Here is a 24,151-nt window from a genome sequence, read left to right as displayed (position 1 = left end):
GTGCAGCGCGCACCTCGCGCCTCCCTCGGCCCCCTAGAGGTAGGAGACACAGAAGCAGGCGCACGGAAGACTTTATTGAGTAGGAAGCCCGGGCGGGAGGGTCCGGGGAGGGAAGACAGGCAGGGAGCTTTTAGGACAGGAGCACCGGTTCCCAGGATGCCCCACTCCCCGGAGAATGGGAGCTCTTTGGCTGAACGAAAACCCGGAGGGAGGCGAGAGGAGCAGGAGCCCACGAGGGCTGCGCCTGAGCGGCCGCCCGGCTAGGCCAGCTCCCTCTTGTCTGGGCCGTGGCGGGAGTGGCGAGGCCTCGCGGGTTTCCTGGGCTGCTTGAGGCCGGCTCGGCGGCTGCGCGGGAGCACGCTTCCCCGCTCGCTCTGCGTGTCTGAAGACTCGTCGATGAAGGCGAAGTTCTCTCCCGGGTAATCGAGGGGCGCTGAAACCGAGCTCGTGGGCGCCGAGGAAGGGGGCTTCGCCTTCTCCAGGCTGGGCGACCCCGCTCCCGGCTTGGCGGGGGGCGTCGGGGGCGGCCCGGAGCTCGGCTTCTCGGGGAGTGGCGGCTCCGGCTCCCGCGCGTCCGCCCCGGCGCGCTGCGTCATCCGCGCCGTCACCGTGCCGGTCCAGCTGGCTGCATGAGCCGTAAGGTCGCCCATCTGCGGAGGGAAAGGAGGGAGGACGGAGTGCGCCTCGGGGGGCTGGGACTAAACTGCCAACGCCCTATCCGGACCACCTCGGACCGCCTCCCACTTAGGGATGGAAGAAACCAGATGGGATGCCTCACCTTAAGCAACCTGGCCAGTGTCAGGGCGGGATTAGAACCCAGACCTCCCGGCCCTGTGCGTCACTGCGTACAGATTTGGCTAAACATCCCGGCTCTGCCCTCGGTCTCGCTGGCCCTGTTAAAACGCCCACCCCCACCCCAGGCTGGGTGGCTGTGAGGGAGAAATGTTCGGAAAGCAAGCTCCAGTGGAAGGGGGGGGAGGGGAGGGGAGGGGAGCTGTGAGCCGCCGCTGTCTCCTCCCACCACGTCGGCAAGTTCCTCGACAGCCCGGTTGACACCTCCTAGGAATCCCTGCCGCCCGGGCCCCCAGGCGACTGCTCGGCGCACTGCGGAGCTGGGGGGACTAAGCGAGGCTGTGCCTCTGCTCGGGAGTGGGAGCGAGGCCGGAAGTGGAAAGCGCCTTCCCGCCCGCCCCGTCGGGGAGAGAGAGGAGCCTCCCTACCTCAGCCCGAGTCCGCGCCGACACGACCCGGAGCCAGTTCCCGATCATGGTGAGGATGGAGGCGAAGTAGGCGAGGCCCATCAGAATCCAGAACCAGACCATGGGCTGGTAGGCCGGGAACTGCTCGGGGTTCGTGCCTGGGGGCAGCCGGCGCAGTTGCCGTCGGGGGCGGCCGGCTGTCCTCCCCTGCCCCTCGCCCCCAGGGCGCGAACCTGCTCGAGCTGCCGTGCCCCTGCCCTCCACCGGCCCGGCCACCGCCTGGCCGCAACTCCGGGGGCGAGCAGCCGGCTCCCTCCCTCCCTGGCTCGGGCCTCTCACCCACCGGGCACGAAGTCCCCGAAGCCCACGGTGGTGAGCGTCACGATGATGAAGTAGAGCGCTTCCAGCGTGCTCCAGCCCTCGATGTAGCGGAAAACGAACATGGGCGCCAAGACGAAAAGGAGGCAGCCAACCAAGAGGAAGAGCATGGCCGAGAGCGAGCGGACCAGGGCCGGCTGGACCTTCCACTTCTGAGGGGGAGGGCGGAGCCGCGGTCAGGCCGGAGCCAGGGGCATCCAGGCTGTTCCATCAGACAGCCCCTAGGGCAGCCCTCCCTTTTTACCGAAGGGGAAACTGAGGCCCAGGAAGGGAGGGGCTGACCATCCCTCGGGATCAGAGCATCTTAGAGATGAGAAACTTTTCACTCAAAAGGGGCTGAGGATTGGGGGGGGCGGCTGATCCGCATGAGGGGCCTCTGGCTCCCGCTCCACACGTGCTGGGGGTGGGGGGGGAGAGATGCGGAAGGGACCGTGTGGGGACCGGAAGGGGCCCAAACGCAGGGACGCTCACCAAGAAGATGGCTTCCACGTGGCCGATGCCCCGGCGCAGGGAAGAGCCCAGCTTGTCGCCGACCCCGGCCAACAGCATCCCGAACAGCGGGATCCCCACCAGCGCATAAAAGATGCAGAAAATGCGAGCCTCGTCTGTGAGCAGGACCATGTTCCCGTAGCCTGGAGGACATGGAGGATCAGGGCAGGCTCCCGGCCCGTGGCACCTCCTCAGGGATCCGGGAGGAGGAGACAACCCTGACACTGACCTTTGTCCTTTAACCCCCCTCAAAGCCTGATTGGCCCTGAGCAGAGGGAGGAGTGGGGCGGGAAAGTGGGCAGCAGCCCCCCTGGGCTGTGATCCGCACCAAAAGTTGGAGGGGCTCCAGGGACTTCCTCTGATTTCATCCCCATTTTAACTGATCGCTGAGGTGATGAGCTAATGCATGGGAAAAGTTGGGGGGCTCTCGGTGCTTGGTAGGAAGCAAGAGCTCCTGAAGAACCTAAGCTCAGGCGCCTTCTGTGAGTGCCCCTCCCGCCTCCCTTCCCGCCTCTCCTCTCATGGTCTGACCCGGCGACCCTGCCCTGCCCACCGATGGTGGTGATGATGGTGCCCGCGAAGAAGAAGGCACTGCCCAAGGTCCAGGCTGTGCCAGAGACGTTGGTGAGGTCTCCGGGGTTGGCACCCATGGACAGGTCATTGGCCACCTGCTGCAGGAGGGAAAGGAGGGGATTACGGGATGGACAGAGTGCCCCGCCCCCTGCGCCATCCACTGGAGTCCGGCTTACCTGCTCTCCGGGCTTCTCCGAGCCAGGCCCTACCTCTCCTAAGCTTGGGAGCTGGATGAGAGCTTAGCGCTCTCCTGGCCCAGCAGCATCCCTTTACTGAGGTCTAGACAAGGGAAGGGATTGGACGGGGGTCTTAGTAAGTGCGGGGTCTTGGAACCGCCCAATGGCTTGTGCCCAGCCAGTCTCCCATAAGGCCACCTTAAAAGCCTGCTTCTCCTTCCCTGGCAGCTCCTCCCAGGGCCCCGAGCTTAGCTTCTCCCCCCGGAACTTGGCCCCTCTGAGCCGGGGCAGGATGGATCGGAGCCCCCAGCCCCTTCCTGCCCCTCTGCTGGGCAGCCACCTTCCCGGGAGACCTCGCCCAGAGCTCCGGAACTGGCCAACCCCAGCTCCCGGCCCGGCTCCTCGGTTTTGTTTTCCAATATATACGTGTCCATTGCAACGAGGAAAATGGGTCACTTCTGTGTCTTTGTGGTCTGTGTGGAGAGCCCGGCTCCGGCCTCTTGGAGAACAGCAGTCCAGAGGAGTTCTGCTCCCAGACCCCCACCCCCCAGCACCCACATCCCCGCACCGGCTGCTGCCCCTTCCAGGGCGTCCGGGGCCCCCGCGGGTGCGTCTTGCCTGGTACTGCCCAAGCCCAGGGGAAGAGGCCAGGGGGGCGGATGTTTTTTAATCATTTATTACAGCTTAATTTTAGTTTGTAAATGGCCGATTCTGAAGTCAGAGAATCCTCCTGGGTGGCGGCCCCACCCCCAGCCCTCTCCTCCAAGCAGAGACCTGCTGAGTCTCAGTGGGGCTCCAGCCCAACGCCGCCTGGATTGCTGGGTTGGGGGGAGGGAAAAGGAGAGGGCGGCTCCTCGGAAGCCAGCGGAACCCACCCGACGTTCTCCCCCCTCCCCCAGCTTTGGCCCCTGGCCTTCTCCTCGGGACGTCCCCCGCATCGAGTGGGTGCAGGAGAGGGAAAGCAGCACCTCTCTCGCCAGCTTCAGCTCTGAGCCGCCAGCTCCCGGCCAAGTTCCCCAGAAAGCTCGGCTGCCTGGGCGCCCCCGGGGTTCCCGCCTCGCCCCTCCCCAGAGCGCCCGGCAGGGGGAGGAGCCAGGGGCCGGCTCCCCCTCCCACGCCCCCAGCCCACCTCACCTCTATAAAAGCCTGGAGCACGGACAGGTTAACGCACGGGTGCGCCCGGAGGAAGTTTTCCCGGGTCTTTCCCAAACTGCTTTGAGCCTGCTGTTCCTTCGGCATCTCAAAGGCCCTGAACACCAGGGCCCCGGACGCCAGGTAGAGCAGCACCAGGGCCAGGAGGGCCAGGAGGGTGGTGGGTCTCATGCCACGGCCTGACGACGGGCGGCCGCGCCCCCGGGAGCTGCGGTTTTGCCCCAAATCTCCTGGTCACGGCGGTGACGAGCATGGACGCTGCGGGGAGGGAGGGGGCGTCAGCTCCATCTACCTGATGCCGGAGCCGTTCCCCCGCCTCCGGTCTGCCCTCGCTCCCGGCCCCCGTTTCCCCGCTCCGTCCCCACGCTGCCCCTCCAGAGACCTGCCAGTGCGCGCACCCCCCGTCCTGGGTCCTCCCGTCACCCACGCCTGGGACTAGTCATAGCCTTCGCTCCCCGCTAACCTGCACCCCTCCTCTGCCCTCCATCGCCCCCTTCCCTTACCTCCTCTGCCCCTTTCAACAGCTCTTATTGGGGGGAGGGGGACCGAGCAGACTCGGGGGAACCAGACTCCCAGCCGGAGCGTGATGGGGCTGACAAGGAGGAGGGGGGCGGGGGGCGGGGGGCCAGCCGGGGAGCGGGAGGACCGCGAGACCAAGGGCAGGAAGCGGAGCGGAAAGGGAGGAATGCGGCAGCAGAGTGATGGAGAGCTGCAGAAAAGGCGGCTCGGAGGGAGGGAGGAGTCCGCGCCCAGAGCTCCGGCCGAGCCCCCGGCCCCTGGGCTCCCTCCGGCTCCCGGCCGCCGCCACACCTGGCCCGGCCCCGCCCTGCTCGGGGCGGGCTGCAGCATCTTCCCGCAGACGGAGCGGGCGCCCCAGTTAGCCCGGGGCGGGGGAGGGGAAAGGGGAACTTGGGCGCAGACCTGGCCGGCCCCGCGCCCCCAAGCCTAACGGCGGGGGCAGCGCTCCTCTCCCCGGGGGCGCCGCGCCCAAGGCCCCCCCCCCCCCCGCACCCCCTGCCTCGGCCCGGGGTTTCAGGGAACAGCCGCAGGGCGGGTCCGGGAGGGCGGGGGCGGGCGGAGAGGGGCTCCCGCACAGCCAGAACCTTGGACCCCGCGGGGGACGAGGGCGGCCAAGAGGCTCTGCCGGTCCCCGCTGGAGGAAGGCGCCCTGGAGGGGGCGTGACGGCTCCCGGCTGCCCCGGGGACCCGCAGACCAGCTGCTCGGGAACCGCAGTGACCGCGGGAACAGCCCCAAGCTCCGGCGGGGGGAGGTGGGGACCGACGGCCCAGCGCACACGCGGCCGCGCACGTCCCCCACTCCGCCACATTCGCCAGCTGCCCACTCGCAGGCTCACGCCACCCGGACGCGGACTCCCGCGGGCCCACGCCGTGCCCACGCACCGCACACACATCTGGTCCCCGCCGCGTCTCCCGCCCCGCCCCACGGCCACACTCACGTTCGCACGGACACACGCGGGCGTCTGGGCCCCTCGGGACCGTCTCCTGGAGCGCAGGACGGTGTGCGGGCCGGCCCCCTCCCCCGGCTGCCAGCCCCTTTCCCTGCCCCCGCCCGCCGCCTGGCTGCCTTGCCGATGCATCCCGAGTCCCAACTGTGTGCAGCAGTTGTGGGGGCGTGGGGAGCCGGGGCCCCGAGAGCGCGGACACGCGTGCTAGCGAGCCGTGACTGGCCCGGCCTGAGCGGGTCAGAGGCAGCCCAGCCCCCTTCCTTGCCCTCCCCCCACCTGCTTTCTTGCCCCCCCTTTCTCTGGGTCTGCACCTCCTTTCCCCGCCAGGATTCAGCCCTCTGCTCACCTCCGGCTGTTCTAGGGCTGTGCCCAAGCCGAGTGCCCCAAGCAGGACGGGCCCAAGTCCTGGCGAGAGGGGTCAGCCCGATGCCCAGGGGAAATAAACCAGCCTGGGCGCCCCATCTCCGGGGCCCTTGTGGGCAGAGGAAACCTTGGGGCTGCCATTCTCAGCAGGGCCCGGCCTAAGTACAGGGTGGAGCAGGGGGGACCAAGGAGGGGAGGACGCTGCCCACCCCCTCCAATATCTCCCAGGGGGCCAGCCCACCTGTGCCAGGGCTCGTGACAGATGCCCCGTTCTGGCCGTCCATGGGGCAGATGGCACCGGAAGCCGACTTAAGGCTCCCAGCCCACTGCCATCACTCTGCTTCCCCTGCCACCGTCCCCATGGGATGCCCTGCCTTTTGGCCCTGCCCCGACTCCTTCGGGAAGTCCCAGGAGCTCATCCATCAGTTCCCAGAATGGGCAGAGGCCGGTGGTTCTTTGGTTCACCCATCCGTGGACCCCACCCCCATCCTGGGAGGCTTCCAAGGTCTAGACAAGCCCTGACTTCAGGGTGTCCTCACCAGAGACAATCAAGTCATCCCCCCGTGGGGCCCTGCAGATTGACAAGGACCTGGACCGCCTCGGAACCAGTCTCCTTCCTCAGAAGGGACCAGATTCCAAATGGAGGTCACTTTGTTGAAGGCTCCCCCCCTCCCTGCGTACTCCTGGGCCCTCCGGATTCTACTGACGCCCCCCGGGCCCAGGCCCTCGTTCCAAGGAGAGGAGGGGAGGTTGGAGGTCCGGGGGGCGGCGGGGCTGGCTTGCTGCCAGCTTCCAAGCCTGCCTTGCCAGCTCTAGCCTCTGTGACTTTCGTCCTCCCCTCCTCCCCCCCCGCCTTTTTCTGGGGCTAGACCAGCACGGGGACCTGGAAGTCCCGTCTGCGAGCCGGAGGCCACAAGCACCAGACCGCGGTTCCAAGGGGCACGGGCACTGTTTATTGAGCAGCAGGCACAGAGAGGTAGCGGGCTCCGTGTGGCGCCCCCAGCAGGAGGCAGAAGCTCACTCCGAGAGGAGCAGCTAAGGAGCTGGACCCAGCACTAGAAGCTGCAGACTTGGCAGGGGCAAAGGGCAGAGGGCAGAGGGCAGGGCTGCGGAAGGCAGGAAGGCAAGAAGGGGCCGTCTGGAGGAGGGGCGCCCCGCCCTAGCCCAGGCTGCGGGGAGCTCATGTTTGCGGGGTGGAGTAGAGGCTGTGGTGATGGTGGCCGGCAGGCCCGGCCACCTGGGAGAACAGGAGGGGCGCGCTTCGGCTCTGGCTGCCCACACACCAGCCGGGCTCCCGCCCAATAGCACCGTACCAGCTGCCAGCCCCCAGGCTCCCCGACAGGCTGCAGAGAGAGACGGGGGCACTGAGCACACAGGCCCAACGAGCAGTGGGCTAGAAAGCAAAGCGAGATGGGACTCGGGGCCACTCCGGCCGGGGCCGAGAACGGGGAAGCTGGGATCCTGCTCCTTCATCCCAAGGTAAGGGGCAGTGGGCGGGACGGCAAAGGCTGCCAGAGCAGGCGCCTGGGGCAGGAGCGTCTCCGAGGGGCTGCGAGACGGGCCCCGAGGTCCCCACGGACAGAGCCCCAGAAGCCCCTGCTGTCTCCACGGCACCCCCATACCTGGTGCTCTCTCCCCGGCCGTGCTCCCAGGGTCCTCCTTCATCTTCGCAATGTCCGGCCCGGTCAAAGAAGTAGGAGCGAGAAGTGAAGACCTGTCCGTTGATGATGCGGCTGGTGCTCTTCGGGAGGGGGCCAGAGGGCGTTAGCGGCTCCACGCACGCGCTCCCCTTCCGTCCCCCCACCCGACCCCCCGGCCCTCCCAGACCCTGGCGGGGGGCCAAGGGAGGAGCTTACCAGGTCCTGCGGGGGCCGGTGGACCCGAAAGAAGCCAACAAGCAGGGTGGTGGGCAGCAGCTCCCACACAAAGAGGATGAGACCGAAGACCAGGTAGCCCTTGTCCCCCAGATCATTCACCAGGTCAGCCTGCCAGGGGAGGGAGAGAGCAAAGGGAGCCGTGGCAGACCGAGGAGGGGAGGGGGCCCGGTGACGCCCGCCAAGGGCGAGGCTCGGAGACAAGGACCCCCAGCAGCTCACCCACCTGGTCAGAGACGTTGTACCAGTCGTAGTCGAAGGAGTCCAGCCGGCTGTGGGGGGCCAGCGCCAGGGCCGCCAGGTTGTAGCAGGCCCGGCTGGCATAGAGCAGAACCATGGCCCCGCCCATGGCCGCGGCCTGACACACGCTGGTCCCCTGCACACAGACGGGCGCGCTGACTTAGGTCCGGCTTCGCGGGCCCGAGGCGGCCCCAGCCATCCCGCGAGCAATCCCAGAAGCCCCTGGGCCGAGCCCCTACCTTGGCCTCCAGGTAGATGCTGGTGGAGGGGGCCCGCCGCGCCACCAGGCAGAGGCAGGCAGCCAGGGACAGGGCGCAGATCACAAAGAGCGAGTCGCTCACCAGCACGCGCACCAGCAGCAGGGCCCAGGGCTGCGTCCGGCGCCGGCGGGACAGCATGGCACACAGCACGTTCACCAGCAGGAAGAGCAGGGAGGCCCCGACGAAGGCCCCCCGCACGGCCAGCCTGCGGCCCACAGGCTCCGGTCAGTCCCTCCCCCCGCCGCCCCCCGACCGGGAGGGGCCCCTGCCCTGCAACATCCGAGCCTCAGCCCCAAAGCCGTGGGCCTGCAGGAGCCGGCAAGGGCCCCGGCTGCCCTCCATGCAGGAGGGGGCACCGGGCGGGCACCGCCACCCTGAGCCGTTGGCTGACCCGAGGGAGCTTCTTGCCCACTTCCTAGTCTCACGACAGCCCAGTGTCTGTCCTGGGGCGGAAACCAAGGGAATGGCTGTCATGCTGACCCACCCGTTCTCGGGGCTCACGGGGATGGGCCTTCCGCAGGAATACTCACAGGCCCCGGCTCATCTCGGGGTGCTGCTTTGTCTTTGCCTTGAACACCACCTAGGCCAGAGGGAGAGGAAGCGTAAATGACAGCCCTGGCTGGAGGTCCCAGGATGGCCCCTGACCCCACAGCCGCGGCGGTCCCTGGATGGGCCAGAGCAGGGGCCCATGGCCCTCGGGGAGGGGGTCGCTGCCTGACAATGAACCCACTCCACGGTCCCTTGGCCCCCTCTCCTGTTACCTGGGCAAAGTAGAGGTTCATGAGGGTGAGGGTGAAAAACTGCAGGCACACGGGACAGCAGTAGAGCAGCCAGAAGGGCAGGGGGCCCAGGCGGTTGGCTCGAGCCGTGTCGCGGAAGTAGAAGGAGAAGAGGGTGGTACGCAGGGCGGCCCAGAGCAGGCACAGCGCCAGGAAGACCGTCTGGTAGCTGAGCCGCTTGTGCCCGTAGAGCAGCACCAGCCAGAGCTGGGCATAGACCGAGAGGAAGAGCAGGCCGTACAGCGTGGTGTAGGCAGCAGTCAGCCCCAGAGTCACGGCGGGGGGCAGCGCGGGCACCAGCCCCGCAGCGGGCACCAGCCCCGACAGGTTGCCCTCCATGCCGGGCGAGGAGGCCTGGGAAGGTGGGATGAGACAGAAGAGACCAAGCTTCAGAAAGCAGGCAGGGACAGGACAGGATGGGGGGCAGGGTCCAGGCTGGCTCCCTCCCCCCCCATCAACCTCTCCTCCCTTACAGAAGGGAAGCAGCAGGGGGCGCCCCTGAGAGGGCGGGGTCCTGGCTGGTCAGCCCTGGTCTCCCATCCCGAGACACACACAAAACAGTCCAGCCGAGCCCTCTCCCTCCCTCCTGTCTGCCCAGCCAGACTCAGGTCTCCTCACCTCCCTTCCCAAGTATCAGGGTCTCTCTCTTTCTCTCCTGGGTCTGGGGTCTCGGCCCCGTGGGTTGGGTCCCCCACAGTTATAGGGCTGGGGAGCGAGTCTGTCTATTGCAGGGGAAGGGGGCAGGGTGTCTGCACTGACTCTCAGAGGGTTCCTCCAGATTCTCTGGGGTCTCCAGAAGTTACGATGCCAGTTGGGGTCTCTGGGGTTAGTCTAAGGGCCTGTCTATTGAAGGGGGAGGGGAGGGGTGTCTGCACTCACTGCAAGAGGTGTCTTCCGGATTTGGGGGGGCCTGGGGGTGATCCCGCCCTAGATGCCAGTCTCAGGTCTAAGGGCCTGTCTATTGCAGGGGGAGGGGGCAGCTGTCTGCACTGACTCCCTGAGGCCTCTTCTAGTTCTGGGGGACCTGGGGGTGACCCCGAGCTAAGATGCCAGTCAGGGTCTAGGGCTCTGTCTATTGCAGGGGGAGGGGAGTCAGAGTCTACACTGTCTCCCAGGGGTCTCCTCCAGATTCTTTGGAGTCTGGGGGTCTCCCGAGGCTAAGATGCCAGCCTGGATCTCTGGGGGTCTCTCTCTGTGAACTCTGGGATCGCCTAACGGGTGAGACGTCTCCCCCTGTCCCAGGCCCCCCGGAAGATTAGCAGGCCTGGGGTCTCCACGCCACGGGATGCAATGTGGGGGTCTTCTGGGACCCCGAGGGCTGGGGGTCTCTGTCCAGCTCGCGTCCCGCTCGTGGTGGGCTCTCCCCGGAGGGGGTGCCCGGGGTCTGTCCGGTTGGGTCCAGGGTCTCTGCCCTGGGCTCCGGGATGAATGTCGAGGCCTCCCTCGGGCGCCCTGTCACGTCACGACGTGTCCGGTCCCGCGCGGCCCAGGCCCCGGGGCCTCCCCGGGCTCCAGCCGGGCCGAAGCCCGACGCGATCCGCTGTGCTCCGGGGGAGCCGGCGCCGATGCCGGGACCGGGATCAGGATCCCCGGCTCCCCGGCTCCCGGCTCCCCGGCTCCGCCTCCGCCGCTTCCTCGGCCGCCTCCGCCTCCTCCTCCGCCTCTGGAGACCGCTGCGCATGCGCTGCGCCCGTCCCTACGCAAAGTGCGCAGCGCCCCGCCCGAGCTCCGGGCAGGGAGGAGGACACAGGGGGCGCGCGCGCCGCCTCTAGCGTAGCCGCGTCCGGGAATGGCCTCGCGCCGTGCCGCGGGCCGGCGGACGCCCAGGGGAGGAGGGGCCGTCGCCATGGAGACGAGGTGGCGGCTACACTCCTGGCCTCGGAACCCCGCTCCTTTTCAGCCAATCCTCGCCCGTAACCTCGGCCCCGCCCCAAGCCCGGGCCGGGCCGGGTCCCTCAGTGGCTCCCGAGGGCCCTGAACTGGTTTCGTTTACTTCAGAGCCAGAGTAACGGACTTCCGCCCCAAACCAAGATGGCCGCCGGGCCCAGCGCTCGCTCGAAGTTAACCCTTGGTTTTGCGGGAGTTCTGTCTGTGCATCCCCGGGAGGAGCCTAGAGTCGGAGCGCTTTTGAATTGGACTAATAATCTTGACGGATACCTTGCAATTAATGATAGGAGCTCTTGATTACAATTGTAGCGGCACTCTGGGCTCGCTTCCCCATCTGCGCGCTAGGGGGCGCTGAGGAGCAGTTCTAGGGGTAACCCAAAACACTAAGCCGCGAGCCCCCACCGGTGGGCTACCCTTTCACAACAGCCGGTAATCGAAGGTTTGCAAAGAGCTTTACAAGTGTCCCGTTTTATCCTCCCTTCTCCGGCGAAGATGCTTAAATGAAATGCTACAGCAAACACGGAATCGGGACGAAGCATTCCCATAGACACTCGGGGCACACACACGCAGGGACAGAGGGGGCATCCCCCGAAGCCGGTGCGGTACAAGGCCCTGGGGTGGCCGAGGTGACTCGGCACGAAAGGGAAGGGTCTCAGCGCCCTTTCTCTAGGGGATCCCCGGGAAGAGCACCGTGCGGGAGATGGACAAGCCCTTCCTCTGTTCCCCGTAAGCCAGTGCCTTGGCTGGCCCAGATTACCCCTTCCACTGGTCCTTCATCACCTTCACAGGCATCTGGTTGTGAAGTGGATAAAGTGCTGTGTCTGATGCCAAGAAGACCCGAGTTCAAATCCAGCCTCAGAAATTTACTAGCTATGTGACCCTGGGCGAGTCACTTAACCTCATTTCCTCATCTGTAAAATGAGGATGAAAATAGCACCTACCTCCAAAGGTGGTTGTAAAGACAAATAAATTCAGATATGTAGAGCCTGGCACATAGTAAGTGCATAATAAATGCTTATTCTGGTGGCACAGTGCATAGAGTGCCCGGTCTGGAATCAGAAAGACCTGATTGCAAATTTGTCCTCAGAAACTCAGCTGTGTGACTCTGGACAAATCACTTAATCCTGATTCTCACACACACACCCACACCCTCTAAATACATCCTTTCACTGGCACTGTACTTTTTGAGCTGGAGGCCTGCTGTGTTCTTTCAGCTAGGGCAAGGACCCGTAGTTTAGGGGCTTCTTTGCTTGGGCGCCTTAATTCAGAGGCTGGCCAAGTGCAGGCAGGAGAAGAGCTCTGGCCCTTGCTTCCTGATTCAAAGCCCACCCTGAGAAAGGGCCTCCACTCTGCCTTCCACTTATCCAAATGCCCAGCCCTGGTTTCCTCAGAGAATTCTGGGCTAGGTTTGTAGCCTTTCTCTCCTGCCCATCTCTTCCCATCCTAGGAAACTCCAAACATGCTCCCACCGCAAAGGCCCAAACTTCCTGGTTCCTCAACTCCCTCAATTTCTCTGACCCAAGCCTCCGTCACACCCCAGCTGTCCAAAGAAGAGATGGATGGCCATCCCCTTGACCTTCCCATCACCCACCACACTCCCAGATTCTTTGATCCCATTGTTCCATCTTTTCCCTCATGGCTCATGAGATCATGGCAGGCACAGGATCTTCCTGTTTATCTCCACCCCTAGTTGGACCAACTCAACAAAGGCTTCTCCGCTAGCCTCCGAGTCCTGTGGTCGACCACACCTGGCCAAGCCCCAGGGCCGGACGGCTCCCCCTTCTGCCTCCTTTGCTCCAGTGCTTTGGTAGCGGGTGCTGGAGGAAATCCCAACTGGCGCTATCTTATCGGAACTGAACTCTCCCTGCCACAAAGCTAACCTTTGCTTCTCCCCACCCTCCCCAGAAGCTGTTCCTTGTCTCTCCAGAGCCTCCTTTTCTTCTCTTCGGTCCCTGCCAGTCGCCCGACCCTTTCCAGCGGCCTGCAAACGAGCCCGTGCCTCCGGCATCCTAAAAACACCTCACTCGATCCCCCCAATAGAGTCCCTTCCGGTCTGTGACAATTTCTTTACCTCCATAGGACTCTAGGACCCAGCTTCCTAAACCTCCACCCATAACTGAATGTGGGAGTCGGGAAATTATGATGAGTAGTGAATGATTTGTAAAAGTTTTTCCGATGAAAAGGTGTCGAGAGCGGGAAAAGTTTAAGGAGTCCTGCTCTGGAATCTACCTCCACTGGCCGCCTGACTTCCTCTTACAAGATAACTCCTCTCCAGACTCCAGGCCCTTGCACGGATCTGAGCTGGGAACACCCTCTCTCCTTACTTCTGCCTCCTGGTTTATCTGCCTTTCTTCAAGACTCTTTTATTCCCCATGAGGCAATTGGGGTTAAGTGACTTGCCCAGGGTCACACAGCTAAGGAAGTGTTAAGAAGATTTGAACTCAGGTCCTCCTGACTTCAGGGCTGGCGCTCTATCCATTGCGCCACCTAGCTGCCCCTCAAGACTTATTTCAAAACCCACCTTCTGCAAGGGGCCTTTCCAGGTCATCCCTGCCTCTATTCCCTCTGGAATAACCTCCCATTTGCACTGTGTATATCGTGTGTGTGTGTGTGTGTGTGTGTGTGTGTGTGTGTGTGTGTGTGGTCTCTTCCAGTAAGCAGGGACTTTATTTTTGCCTTTACACTAGTGAGTGCAGTGAATATATTGGATTACTTGCTGTCTAAGGAAGGGGGCGATGGAAGGGAGGGAGAAAAAATTTAAAACACAAGGTTTGGAAAGGGGGAATGTGGAAAATCATGCATATATTTTGAAAATCAAAAGCTAAAAAATAAATAAATGATTGTCGACTGACTGACTGCCCTCCAACCCCACCTTTTTCAGACCTCCCCAGGTTTCTGCAGCTGCTAGAGCCTTCCTTGAGGTGAACCCCTAATTTACTGTGGACATTGCCTAAGAAGCACCAGTGATTTACTTCTCTCCCCTATGAGAATGTAAAGCAGGTAAATTATTATTTTTCCCCTTTTTTTGAACCCCCAGAATTTACAACAGTGTCTTACACTCAGTAAATTCAATCATTGTGGGTTGTTTTGTTTTTAATTTGGACAGACTGTTTGCCCTAAAATGATCCGGCCCCATGCAGTTGGAGCCATTCAGGGCCTGGTATTTTACAGGGAAGGATGCTGGGCCAAAGGCAGGACCTCGATCTGCGCCCCAGAAACTCGGTCTGAGGGTAAATGGCTTCTTCTTGGCAAAGCCGGGAAGGCCTATTTTGCATCCGGGGACCTTCCCCTTTATTTCCCAGAGGTCTTTTAGCCGCTTGGGACTCCCAAGGCACAGAGAGGAAGGGGAACTATTTTCTGTTGTTGTTGAGTCCTTTCGGTCCTTCCCACCGCTCTTCGTGACCTCATTTGGGGCTTTCTTGGCAGAATACTGGAGGGGTTCGCCATTCCCTTCTGCAGTTCATTTTACAGAGGAGGAAACTGAGGCAACAAGGTTAAGTGACTAGACCAGGGGTCTCACACACGCACTAGGAAGTGTCTGACATCAAATTTTACCTCAGGAATTCTTCCTGGTTCTTACGAACTATGGCGCCACCTAGCGGTCCCATGTGGTTACACTTATAATTATTATGAGCCTCTAGGGGGCGATCAGATCCAGCCTCAGACACTTCCTAGCTGTGTGACCCTGAGCAGGTCCCTCCATCCTGCCTGCCTCAGTTTCCTCATTTACAAAATGATCTGCAGAAGGAAACGGCAAAAGCACTCGGCCGTCTTAGTCGAGCCCGCAGCCAGAAGGGCCGTTTCCAGGCCCCCCCAGCCTTCCCAAGGAGCCACGATTCCCGCCTTCGGACTCGGGTTTCGTTCAGTGCTTAACGGGCCCGTTTCCAACGTTCTGCTGCCCCTTCCGTGGTCCAGGAGGTTGTGAGAGTCACGGATCCCAACCAAGTATTATTATTATTATTCACCCCCATTCTTATAACGGTCGTTCCGTCAGTCCGCTAACACTGTGCCTTAGGCCCGGGCCAAGCGCTGGGGAGACAAAAGGAAACTAAGGCTTGCCCCTGCGCGGTGGGGGAGCTCACGACCTGCGGGAAACAAGCCAACGAACGCGCACAAACAAGCTCCAGGCCGAGTCGGAAGCGAGGGAGAGGGGGTTTCCTGTGGAGCGTGGGATTCAGTTGGCACTGAGGATGCCAGGGGGTCAAGAGGCCGGCGGGGAGAGCGCTTCCCGAGTAGCCTTTGCTCATTCCCCCAACCCCCCAGCCGCCCTGGCGGTCCGCCCATTTTACAGAAGAGGGAACTGAGGCTTGGAGAAACACAGCTAAGGTGGGGTAGGTAGCCCTGGAACCCAAGGCCTCCACCCCCAAGACGGTTCCCAGACGGCGCTCTCGTTTTTTAACGGAAGGCGCGACGGCCTCCGCTCAGACGAGGACGTTAACTGGGTCACACTGGAGTACTCTGGGTTGGGCCGAACCAAGCAGGAGGGGGTGAACAAGTGGGGGCCCGAAAGGGAGAGTGAGGCCCCCCTCCCCCACCCCCGGCAAACCGCCCGGCTTTGGAGGGGACCGCGGGGTTCCAGCGGCCTCTTCTCCCCAATTAAGTGACTGGGCCAGCGTCTTCACCTCCGGGCCCTCAGTTTCCCTCTGGACACACGGTGGACGCGCTGGCCAAGCCGCGTTTACTGAGCGCTTGAGAAGGGAAAGTTAATTGCCCTCAGGGGGCTTCCCCTCAGCGGAGAAAAACAAGCGACACAAGGGGAGAGGATACTAGGTATCCAGGAGGCTCAGCCCAGGAAGGGGGTGGGAGTCCAGGCTGGAGGAAGGGGGGGGGGGGCGGGCTCGGGGGGCTGGGCTCGGCAGCGCTGGAGGGGGAGGGGGCGGTATTAAATAACAACCGAGGCCCCGGCAGCTTGAAATCGAAGCTCCCGCAATCTCGGCCGCCCCCCCTCACCCCCCCCCCACCTCCCCCCAGCTCTCCATGCTCGAAGGAAGCAAGCTCAGGCTCAGAGGAAGGAAGGAAGAATCAAAAATACCCAGAATAACCAGAGGGGCCTGGGCGGGGGGCGGGGGGGGAGGGAGGGCAAGCCGGCCCGGCCGGGTCCCGGCCCCTGCCCCTGCCCCGGGCCTGGGGCTGGAGAGGGGCGGGGGGAGGAGCCAGGGACTCGGGGTGGGGGAGGGGAGGCCCTCCCCACTCTTTCTTCCCCTCCTCCCATCCTCCCTCCCAGCCGGGCTGACATCGCGGGAGCTGATTGGGTTAGGTTCGTGACAGTTTCTCTCACCCAGGCAACGGGGGCTGGGCTCCCACGAAAACGGGAGGGAGGGAAAGAGGAGGGGAGAGAGAGAGTGAGAGAGCCGGGGAGAGAGGGCGAGAGAAGTCCGGGGCTGCCCATCCGGGTAAGCCTCCTTCACCCTCGGCCACAGCCAAGGGCGAGCCCGGGCCGGGCTGCGGGGGAGCCAGACCCCCGGGACTGGGAGGGAGGGAGTCCGGAGGGAGGGAAGCCCGTGGGGCTGCCTTGGGGGAAGGAAATGGAGAGGGATGCAGGCACAGCCGGCCCGGTCCCACCGCCGAGCCTCAGTTTCTCCCTCCGTTTAATGGGGAAGTTAGGCTTGGCCCCTCCCCCTCCTGGGGCCGCTGGGAGGGAAGGGTTCTCCCGGAGTGGAGGCCCCCTCTGCCGGTGTAGGTTGCAGCCCAGCCCTTCCCCGGCGCCCCCTCGACCACGCTTGGGGCACTGGACTTGAGTTACCTGGCCCAGCTTACTGTCGGGGGCGGCCTTGGCCGCGTTCCCTCCTTGGTCCAATGGGGGAAAGTGGAATTGAGCCCCGAGGTTGTGGGGAGAGGCCGGCAGCTCCTCCCGGGCTGCAGAAAGGTGAGTTCTTAGCGGGGCTCAGCCTTCTGGAGGGAGCTGGGCGGAGCCCCGGACCCTTGACCTGGAAGTCCCTGGAGCAGGGCTAGACCCTTTGCTTCCCATGTGACCTTGGTACCCCAGGAAGAGAGAGTCTGGCTCTCCAGGCGGGCCCCGGGTTCAAATCCTACCCACGTGCTCGAAGGCAGGACCACAAAAACTGTCAGTCATTCCTGGGGGCGGGCAGCCCCCCCCCCTCACGCCTTCCCCTTGGATCATGCCTTCAGCCTTTATAGCTGAAACTCTTAGCCCTGGCACATAGGAGGCAATTCATAATTGCTTGTTGCCTCCCTGATATCACCAGGGAGCGGGAGCCAGGAAGTAGCAGTTTGAACTGGAATGTCAAGGGTATTATGGGGGTAACAAGCATTTATTAAGCACCTACTGGGGACTGGGGGCAGCTACATGAAATAGTAGAGGAGTGCCGGGCCTGTCATCTGCTAAGCTAAAATCCTGCCCCAGACTTTCTAGCTGTGTGACTCTGGGTAGTAAGTCACTTTACCCGGCTTGCCTCAATTTGCTCATCTGTAAAATGAGCTGGAGAGGAAATGGCAGTGTTTCTGCCAAGAAAACTCCACATGGGTCACAAGAGCCAAGCGACCCAACAAGGATGTCAGAAGGACACTCCCTAACAGGTGTGGTCTTCCCTGACCGGGGTCAGTCATCAGACATTTATTAAACACCTGCTGAGTGCCCAGCCTCCCTCCGGGAATACACAGAGAGAGGCCCTCAGGGAGCCCTAGGGGGAGACAGCAGGCCGGCACCGGTGCCAGTTGATGGGCTATTGACTGGGTCAGTGGGAGAAAGCACTGGCCGCAGGGAGGGCTGGGAAGGGCAGAAGGTGGGTTGACTGACACTTCCGGGCCCAGTGGTCCAGCCCACGGGATTATGGTTCCTAGAGCGGGAAGGGGAGAGAGGTGATGGCCAGAACCGGGCACGGTGGGTCCTGCCGGGTCGGGATAAGGCCCCGATGGCTCACTCGGAGGGTTCTGGGAGGGGGGGTTCTCACGCTCCCTTGTGGATGCCTTCTCTGGAACACTTCTAGAGTAGGAACGCTTCATTCCTGACCATGTACCCCAGGGCGTGGGGCGCCCACTGTGGGACTGATGGCTGATGCTTGTCCAATTTCCCTGGCCTTAGAGATGATCGTGGCCCACCTTCCTCTGGGATTTGGGCTAAGCTTGGGCTCAGTTTGACAGGCAGGGCGCTGGCACAAAAAACTGAAAAAGTGCCCCCCTCCCCTTCAGCTCCAAACACATTGGCCGGGAGGGGGTGGGGGCGTGAAAATGTTCTTCCTCTTATAAATGGGAAAACGGAGGCCCCAGAGGACTTGGGGTCAGGCAGCAGTACGTTGGGAGCCCGGGTGTTCCCTCTGCCCTTGGACCTCACCTCCTTGGGGCTCGGTTTCCTTTAGCCCTAGAGGTCCCTGGCTTGTGACATTGAGAGCCCCGCTCATGGAGGCGGATGGCCGGCCATCTTTAGCCTGCCCAGAGTCACTCGGCTAGTTAGGATCAGGGGCAGGATGGGAAGGCAAGGCTCGCCCAGGCTCTGACCATGTCTTGTTACCTTCTAATCATTTCTATTAGGTTAGAAACAGTGCTGGAGCCGAGCAGGTGCCAAGGGACAGAGGAACCCAGCTGGTCCTCCTCGGAATTTCCTCTCCTGCTTCCCCCATGGCACCTAGCGGCCTCTTCCTTCTCCCTCAGGGCTCTGGCTTCCCCCCCTTCCCCTGCCCCCAGCCACCCACCTCCTCTCTCCTCCCCAGGCCGGAGGATGCCTCCCACCCTGTGAGCATGTTTCAGATCCCCGAGTTTGAGCCGAGTGAGCCCGGAGAAGACCCTTCTGCCTCCACTGCCCCCAGCCTCGCCCCGCTCAGGCCAGGACACCGAGCAGCACCTGGAGCCCACCACCATGAGGGTAAGTGCGTCCACCCCCACCCCCCGCCTCTCTGTGGTGTCACTGCCATCCCACAGGGCTCCGAATGCCCCGCCTGTAGGCTGGCCAAGGTTGTCCAGCTCCTAACGAGCTTTAAAACCGCACTGAGACTTTGGGGCTGCCCAGGAGAAGTTGGGGCTATTTTCATCTCCATTTTACAGATGGGAAAACTGAGCCTTAGCATCTCCCAGCTAGTCAGCAGGAGCAGGGGTCACTGTTACCTGAGGGCCAGGGCCTGGCTTAGCCATTTGTGCCCAACACACCTTCTCTGGCTTATATCTCAAAGAAACCCAGCCCCCTGCTCCCGAGGCACCAGGGACGGGGCTTGGAAAAGCCCAGCACTCCGCTGCCCTCGGACCTCCCAGTGCAGTCCCGGGACCTGTGTTTCGGGCCCGCCCGCGGGGCCTTTTCCTGGGTCACCTGTCCTAGCTCTGGTCAGCCCCAAATCGAGGGGCGGCCCCAGGAAGAAGGCAGCTGCCAGCTCCCCGCCCTCCACGCCCAACCTGTTGTTCGCTCTGCAAACCTTTGGGCCCGGACGGCCTGGGGCTTGCATTCCGATTGGGTGAGGTCACAGAGGCTGGGGAGCGCGGGGGTCTGGGGGCCGAGGATGCTGGGAAACAGTGAGAGGTGCCTCCCCCTCCCCAGCACTCTGGCTTGCTGAGTGAATGAAGATCAATCTCCTTTATCCTTATTTCATTTATACAAGTTCACCAAAGTCCCTTGTCTCCCGAAGGCCCAGGGACTTCAGGCCCCCTCGCTGGGTTGGCTGACCGGCACCTAGCACAGCTCACCCTCCACGGTGGCCGCCAGCCCAACGGAGCTCTTCCGCCCAGGCTCTTAGTTCCTTGGACTGTCCCCACACCCTATGGGCTCCCCTGGGACTGGAAGAGCAGGTGTAACGCAGGGGAGAGGGGAGAAGAAGAGCAGCAGGGAGAGGAGGAAAAGGAGAAGGAAGCGGGGGGAAGGAAAGAAAGAATGAGAAGGAAGAGGATGGGAGCTGGGCAGCAGAGGGGCAGCTATGTCCCTTCACAGCTCCACCAACAATGTACCAGTGCACTCCTTCCCACGTTGTCTATTCCCGCTTGTCAGTTTTATCTTTTTTCAAGCTAAGCTTTTGATAAAATTGATAAAGAGGAGGAGGGGGAGGAACAGGAAAGGGGCATCTTCTTGGAGTCCGACCTGAGAGCACCCGACACTTCTTTTTTTTGGCCCAAGATTCCCCTGCCTCGGCAGGACACGGGCCGAGAGGGGCTCAGAGCCCCTCAAGTAGCAGAACTCAGGATCTCCAAGCTGCCTTGCAGGGGCGGGTACTCTCCTCCTCAGGCCGGGGCCACACGCTGTCAGAGGTGAATTGGAACTCGGGTCTTTCTTTAGGAGAGCAGCCCCCTTCCCCCTCCCCCTTGTCATCTGGGCCTTCCCTCCTCTGACTGAGGTCGGGGGCTGGGCAGATCCCCTGTCTTGAGGTTTTCAGCTGAGAGCAGGAGGACGGGAGATAATGGTTTCTGTTGAGCACCCCACCCATGAGCCTCCCTTCCCTCAAACCAAAGTCCACCTTGTCCAAGAAGGCTCTGCTGGGCCTAAGCCGCTAGCTTTTTGAGGAGGGGGCGATCCCACGGCGGGATGACCATCATCCTTGCAGCAGGAGCCCCGGATTTAAGTCAGGGGAGGCACCGTGAAACAGAGAATGGATCTGGGAGACGTGGTTTCAAATCCTGCCTTTGACACTGCCCAGTTGTGACCCTAGGCAAGTCCCAGGTCTGAAAGCCTCAGTTTTCTCCTTTGTAAAATGGGAGTGATAATAGCAGTCAGCTCTGAAGGGCATTATGAGGAGCAGATGAGTCTGAGAGCCCTTCCCGCTCTAGGTCTGTGGTCCTATAAAGGCCACAGCAAAATACAAATGTAATAAATATGTTTATAACATATTTAATAATACGATGAAGTATATAAGATGTTTATATCTTTTGTTTTTGTCACCCACATCCAGAGAACTGTCCTTTGTAAAATGTTTTGTTATTTTATATTTTATTTATTATTATTTTTGAGAGGAAGAGGAAAAAAATTCAGCAAAACCAAGCAGTGCATCAAAAAATGTTTTACCACGTACACCATTCCGTACCCCTAGCCCCCCACCTCTGCCTCTTCCATCTTCTCCTCTCTCTTCCTTGGGGCCAGCTTTGCCCTGTATCATTGGATTATTTTGATTGTTGTTCTTTTCATTTATTTCATTGTAATCGTTTTGTATATCATTCACCCGACTGATCACTTGCCATCAGACCGTGTTCTCTGTATTCCTTATGTGTATCAGTAGTTAATGTAGAGTGCGCTCCCCTTTGTGAGACTTCTTCTCAGTGGGTAAGTATTGCTGGAAAAAGTGGGGTCTTTAGAGGGCCTTTCTTTCTGTCAATGACATCTTTGGGGTATACGGTAAACAGTGGAGTAGTTCTGGGTCAAAGGGTACAGACGATTTAGTCGCCCGATTTGCATCATTCTTTATTGCTTTTCAGAATGGTTGTATCACTTCACAGCTGCACCAACAATGCACCAGTGCACTTTCTTCCAACATTGTCTATTCCCGTGGTCAGTTTTGCCAGTTTTCGAGCAAAGCCTTTTTTTGATAAAGGGTCGATGCTCTTCTTGTAGAAGAGAAGAGATCTGAATTTTCAGGATGATGTAATTAGATGGCGTTAGAACTGGTTGGATTGCCATCATGATAGAGTTGTTGCCATTCGTCCAATGGTACTGTACCAGGTCCCCATTAAAATACCCCTGAGCATCTGTGAGTGGCCCCGGGCCGACAAATGTTTTTTGTACACTGATTCGGGGCAGTGATTCCCGATCTTTTTGGTCTCAGGAGATCTTGACACTCTTAAAAATGACTGAGACCCCAAAAAGCCTTCGTTTATATGGGTCTTATCGATAGTCACCATCTTTGAAGTTAAGATATCTTAGTATTATGAAAATAGTTTTGACCCTGGCAACCCCTGAAAGGTTTATGGGGACCCCTAAGGGGTGGTGAAATTCAATAGGATTAAATGCAAAGTCATCCTTTGGCTCCCCCCCGAAAAGCTGGAATAAGTAAGTACAGTTAACTAGCATATTGTCAGGTGCGGGGGTCGAGGTTGAGAAGGGGGACCCCAAAAGTCCCAGACCCGTATCTCAAAAGAGCCTGAAGCCATCTGCTAGTCAAGGGGCAGGGTATTAAAAGCAATGAGATGCCAGTTTTGAGCGGACAAGGGTTCAAATCCAGTAAAGAGACTGAAGTGAGGAGATACATTTACACGGCTTTCCATCATAGATGTTCATTCCGTGTCGGAGGGTAGGCTGGGAAGTGAGCTCTAGAGGAATTAAGGGTGGTCTTCAGATAGACAGGGCAGAAGACCCCTGGAATAGAAGCCCCAAGGTCAGGGGACCCCCAAATCACATGACGTCACAGGGGTGTGAGCGGACTCCAAGTGCAAGATGAGTTAGGGGGCTGCGTGGAGAGGAGCCCCTCAGATTTTCCCTGGAAGGTGTCTTGTGCACGTGGTAGGGAGAGGTCTCTGAGGAAATCAGTCGGGGAGTTAATGACAAGGTCCAGATGAGACTAAGGACCTCGGGATAGAGGCGGCAAAGAAGGGGCTGGAGCTCGCAGAGGCGGGCGGTGTAGACTAAGCCAGACGTGAGGACACGAGGCTGCTTTTTCCCTCTGTTTGCATCCTCGGCCCTTACCACATGGTACCGGGCACACAGTAGGTGCCTAATAAGTGCAGATTAGGAAGAAAAGGCAGTTTCAAGGGTAGGTGAGGGGAAGGGAAGGAGAGGCAGAAGAGGCAGCAGGCCAGAAGGCAGCGCCTCCCGTTGGATGGATGTGTTGAGGGTGTGAGAGTGACAGTTTACATCAGATGAGTGAAGTGGGCTCCTGAAATGCTTCAACACAAGCGATGGAGGCCTTGGAGAGGTTATTGTGGGGGAGAACTAATGACAGTGGGGAAGTGGATGACTACGGGAAGAAAGGGATGAATGGCGCTCTCGGCTTCCTCTGCAGGCGCAGGCGCAGGCAGGCCTCGCCTGATCTCCTACCCCCCACTTCGGGAGGGCTCCCGGGAGGCGAGCCCCGAAGCGGAGGTCGAGGCAGAGCGGTCCGAGGGGGAGGAAGAGCGCGGCCTCTTCCGGGGCCGCTCCAGCTCAGCGCCCCCTATCCTCTGGGCGGCGCGGCACTATGGCAGCGAGCTGCGCAGGATGAGCGACGAGTTCCATTGCACCTTCAAGGTACCCGTAGGGGGCGCCCCGGTGGCCGCAGAGCATGCTGGTCGTTGTAGTCGAGAACTTCCGAAAGGGCGCTCTGGGATAGTGGGAGGGGAAAACGAGTGGATGGAAGCGAGGGGAAAGGGGAGTGCCGGAAGTTGGGTGGGAGGCGGGACAAATGCTCGAAATGGCCAATCTTAAACCTTTGCTCTTGTTTTCTGTCCCCCTCCCGTCCCCTGCAGGGACTTCCCCGCCCGAAGAGCGCAGGCACTGCGAGCCAGATGCGTCGGAGCCATGGCTGGACCCGCACCTTCCAGTCTTGGTTCGGGCGGAATTTGGGGAAAGGGAGCGTCGGTCCTTCCCACTGACCCCCACCCCTTCCCCCTCTTAACACGCACCCCATCCCTGAAGTAGTTTGGCGGCCATGTTGGGTAAGGGCGGAAGTGCTCTGCCCCGACTTACCGGGGCCGAGAGCAGGCGTAAAAGTTCAGGGAATCAGAGAGCCCGTGGCGTGACTAGGATCTTGCCAGAGCCGTGCGAATTCTTTGGGGAGCCAGGACGCCGGCATCGCGACAGCGGGCAGGCTTTTTCTGCCCACAGCCAACATGGTCGCCGGAAGAGGCTGCAACTAGACTTCCCGATCCTCCCCTAACAATCGGCTCGGGGGCGGGGCTTCGTTGCGCCTGCGCCGTGGTCAGAGCCGAGATTAACCACTTCTCCCCCGGGGAGCTGCTCTTGTAGCAGACTCTAGGATTTCTCTATGTAAAAGTGGCAATAAAAGCCGAGTCATTTGTTATTGTGTCTCCTGCTTCTCCTCCCGCGTCTGAGGCTGGGCTGACACCGGATCGTGTCCCTGGTGTTCCGAGCCTCACTCTGCAGCTCAGGAACCTGCCGTGGCTCCCCATTTCCTGGCCTGACATCCTTCAGCTTCAGGCCCTATTGGTTTCGGCCAGACTGAACCAGTTTAGAATGTCGGGTCCTTTTTTGTCGGTTTAGGTGCTACTCTGCCGAGAAGCCTTCTGGGATTGCTCCTTCCCTCCCCCCCACCCTCCAAAGTGAGCAGAGAACGGGCCTTTGGGGACTTGGCCTGGTCAGTCCCTTGTATTTGCTTATATAAGCCCTATGGAGGAGGAAGCCTGGGGGGAGGGGGTGTCTGCTTCCCCGCACACTGCCGACAATGAAACATCCTTTACCAGAAAGACTCTACCCTAAGGATGAGGTGACTCTAGAGCTGGAGGGGACCTCGAGGCCTCT

General features: G+C 61.2%; 3 protein-coding genes across 6 annotated transcripts; 1 reads left to right on the top strand and 2 right to left on the bottom strand.

Annotated features, from left to right (window-relative positions):
* Nucleotides 1-54: 54 nt before the first annotated feature.
* Nucleotides 55-4,138, bottom strand: KCNK4 (potassium two pore domain channel subfamily K member 4). Of its 2 annotated transcripts, none has more exons than XM_051966019.1 (6): nucleotides 3,950-4,138; nucleotides 2,620-2,737; nucleotides 2,049-2,209; nucleotides 1,543-1,729; nucleotides 1,221-1,357; nucleotides 55-650 (listed from the first exon to the last, which is right to left on the bottom strand). In XM_051966019.1, the coding sequence occupies exons 1-6, from the start codon at nucleotides 4,136-4,138 to the stop codon at nucleotides 261-263; spliced, it is 1,182 nt and encodes a 393-aa protein (XP_051821979.1). In that variant the 3' UTR covers nucleotides 55-260. The 2 variants fall into 2 exon arrangements, with proteins under 2 accessions (XP_051821979.1, XP_051821980.1); XM_051966020.1 differs by lacking the exon at nucleotides 3,950-4,138 and adding an exon at nucleotides 2,816-3,937.
* GPR137 (G protein-coupled receptor 137) lies at nucleotides 4,127-10,444 on the bottom strand. Of its 2 annotated transcripts, none has more exons than XM_051966018.1 (8): nucleotides 9,568-10,444; nucleotides 8,932-9,303; nucleotides 8,701-8,750; nucleotides 8,150-8,375; nucleotides 7,897-8,046; nucleotides 7,653-7,781; nucleotides 7,419-7,537; nucleotides 4,127-4,225 (listed from the first exon to the last, which is right to left on the bottom strand). In XM_051966018.1, exons 2-8 carry the CDS (start codon nucleotides 9,286-9,288, stop codon nucleotides 4,135-4,137), a joined length of 1,122 nt encoding a protein of 373 aa, XP_051821978.1. In that variant the 5' UTR covers nucleotides 9,289-9,303; nucleotides 9,568-10,444; the 3' UTR covers nucleotides 4,127-4,134. The 2 variants fall into 2 exon arrangements, with proteins under 2 accessions (XP_051821978.1, XP_051821977.1); XM_051966017.1 differs by lacking the exon at nucleotides 4,127-4,225 and adding an exon at nucleotides 6,727-7,139 and having other exon boundaries at nucleotides 9,568-10,401.
* Nucleotides 10,445-15,026: 4,582 nt separating this feature from the next.
* Nucleotides 15,027-23,693, top strand: BAD (BCL2 associated agonist of cell death). 2 transcript variants are annotated; one of them, XM_051966026.1, is made up of 4 exons: nucleotides 15,027-15,167; nucleotides 18,504-18,655; nucleotides 22,698-22,921; nucleotides 23,140-23,693. In XM_051966026.1, the coding sequence occupies exons 2-4, from the start codon at nucleotides 18,532-18,534 to the stop codon at nucleotides 23,263-23,265; spliced, it is 474 nt and encodes a 157-aa protein (XP_051821986.1). In that variant the 5' UTR covers nucleotides 15,027-15,167; nucleotides 18,504-18,531; the 3' UTR covers nucleotides 23,266-23,693. The 2 variants fall into 2 exon arrangements, with proteins under 2 accessions (XP_051821986.1, XP_051821985.1); XM_051966025.1 differs by lacking the exon at nucleotides 15,027-15,167 and adding an exon at nucleotides 16,117-16,229.
* The last annotated feature ends 458 nt before the right edge of the window (nucleotides 23,694-24,151 follow it).

Source organism: Antechinus flavipes, chromosome 6 (assembly GCF_016432865.1).
Source record: "Antechinus flavipes isolate AdamAnt ecotype Samford, QLD, Australia chromosome 6, AdamAnt_v2, whole genome shotgun sequence".
In the NCBI taxonomy this organism is placed as follows: domain Eukaryota; kingdom Metazoa; phylum Chordata; class Mammalia; order Dasyuromorphia; family Dasyuridae; genus Antechinus; species Antechinus flavipes.
Note: the sequence above shows the minus strand (reverse complement) of the source record. Positions and strands in the feature narration are given on the sequence as shown.

Excerpts from the sequence above, each read along its gene's own strand:
- GPR137 (XM_051966017.1), bottom strand. The coding sequence starts at position 9,288 with ATGGAGGGCAACCTGTCGGGGCTGGTGCCCGCTGCGGGGCTGGTGCCC. Across the intron at positions 8,751-8,931 it reads TGAACCTCTACTTTGCCCAG|GTGGTGTTCAAGGCAAAGAC; the intron begins GTAACAGGAGAG and ends CCTCTGGCCTAG. Across the intron at positions 7,538-7,652 it reads ACCGGCCCCCGCAGGACCTG|AGCACCAGCCGCATCATCAA; the intron begins GTAAGCTCCTCC and ends CCCCTCCCGAAG.
- KCNK4 (XM_051966019.1), bottom strand. The coding sequence starts at position 4,138 with ATGAGACCCACCACCCTCCTGGCCCTCCTGGCCCTGGTGCTGCTCTAC. Across the intron at positions 2,210-2,619 it reads CACCATCATCACCACCATCG|GCTACGGGAACATGGTCCTG; the intron begins GTGGGCAGGGCA and ends CATGTCCTCCAG. Across the intron at positions 651-1,220 it reads CGGCGCGGACTCGGGCTGAG|ATGGGCGACCTTACGGCTCA; the intron begins GTAGGGAGGCTC and ends TTCCCTCCGCAG.
- BAD (XM_051966026.1), top strand. The coding sequence starts at position 18,532 with ATGTTTCAGATCCCCGAGTTTGAGCCGAGTGAGCCCGGAGAAGACCCT. Across the intron at positions 18,656-22,697 it reads TGGAGCCCACCACCATGAGG|GCGCAGGCGCAGGCAGGCCT; the intron begins GTAAGTGCGTCC and ends CTTCCTCTGCAG. Across the intron at positions 22,922-23,139 it reads AGTTCCATTGCACCTTCAAG|GGACTTCCCCGCCCGAAGAG; the intron begins GTACCCGTAGGG and ends CGTCCCCTGCAG.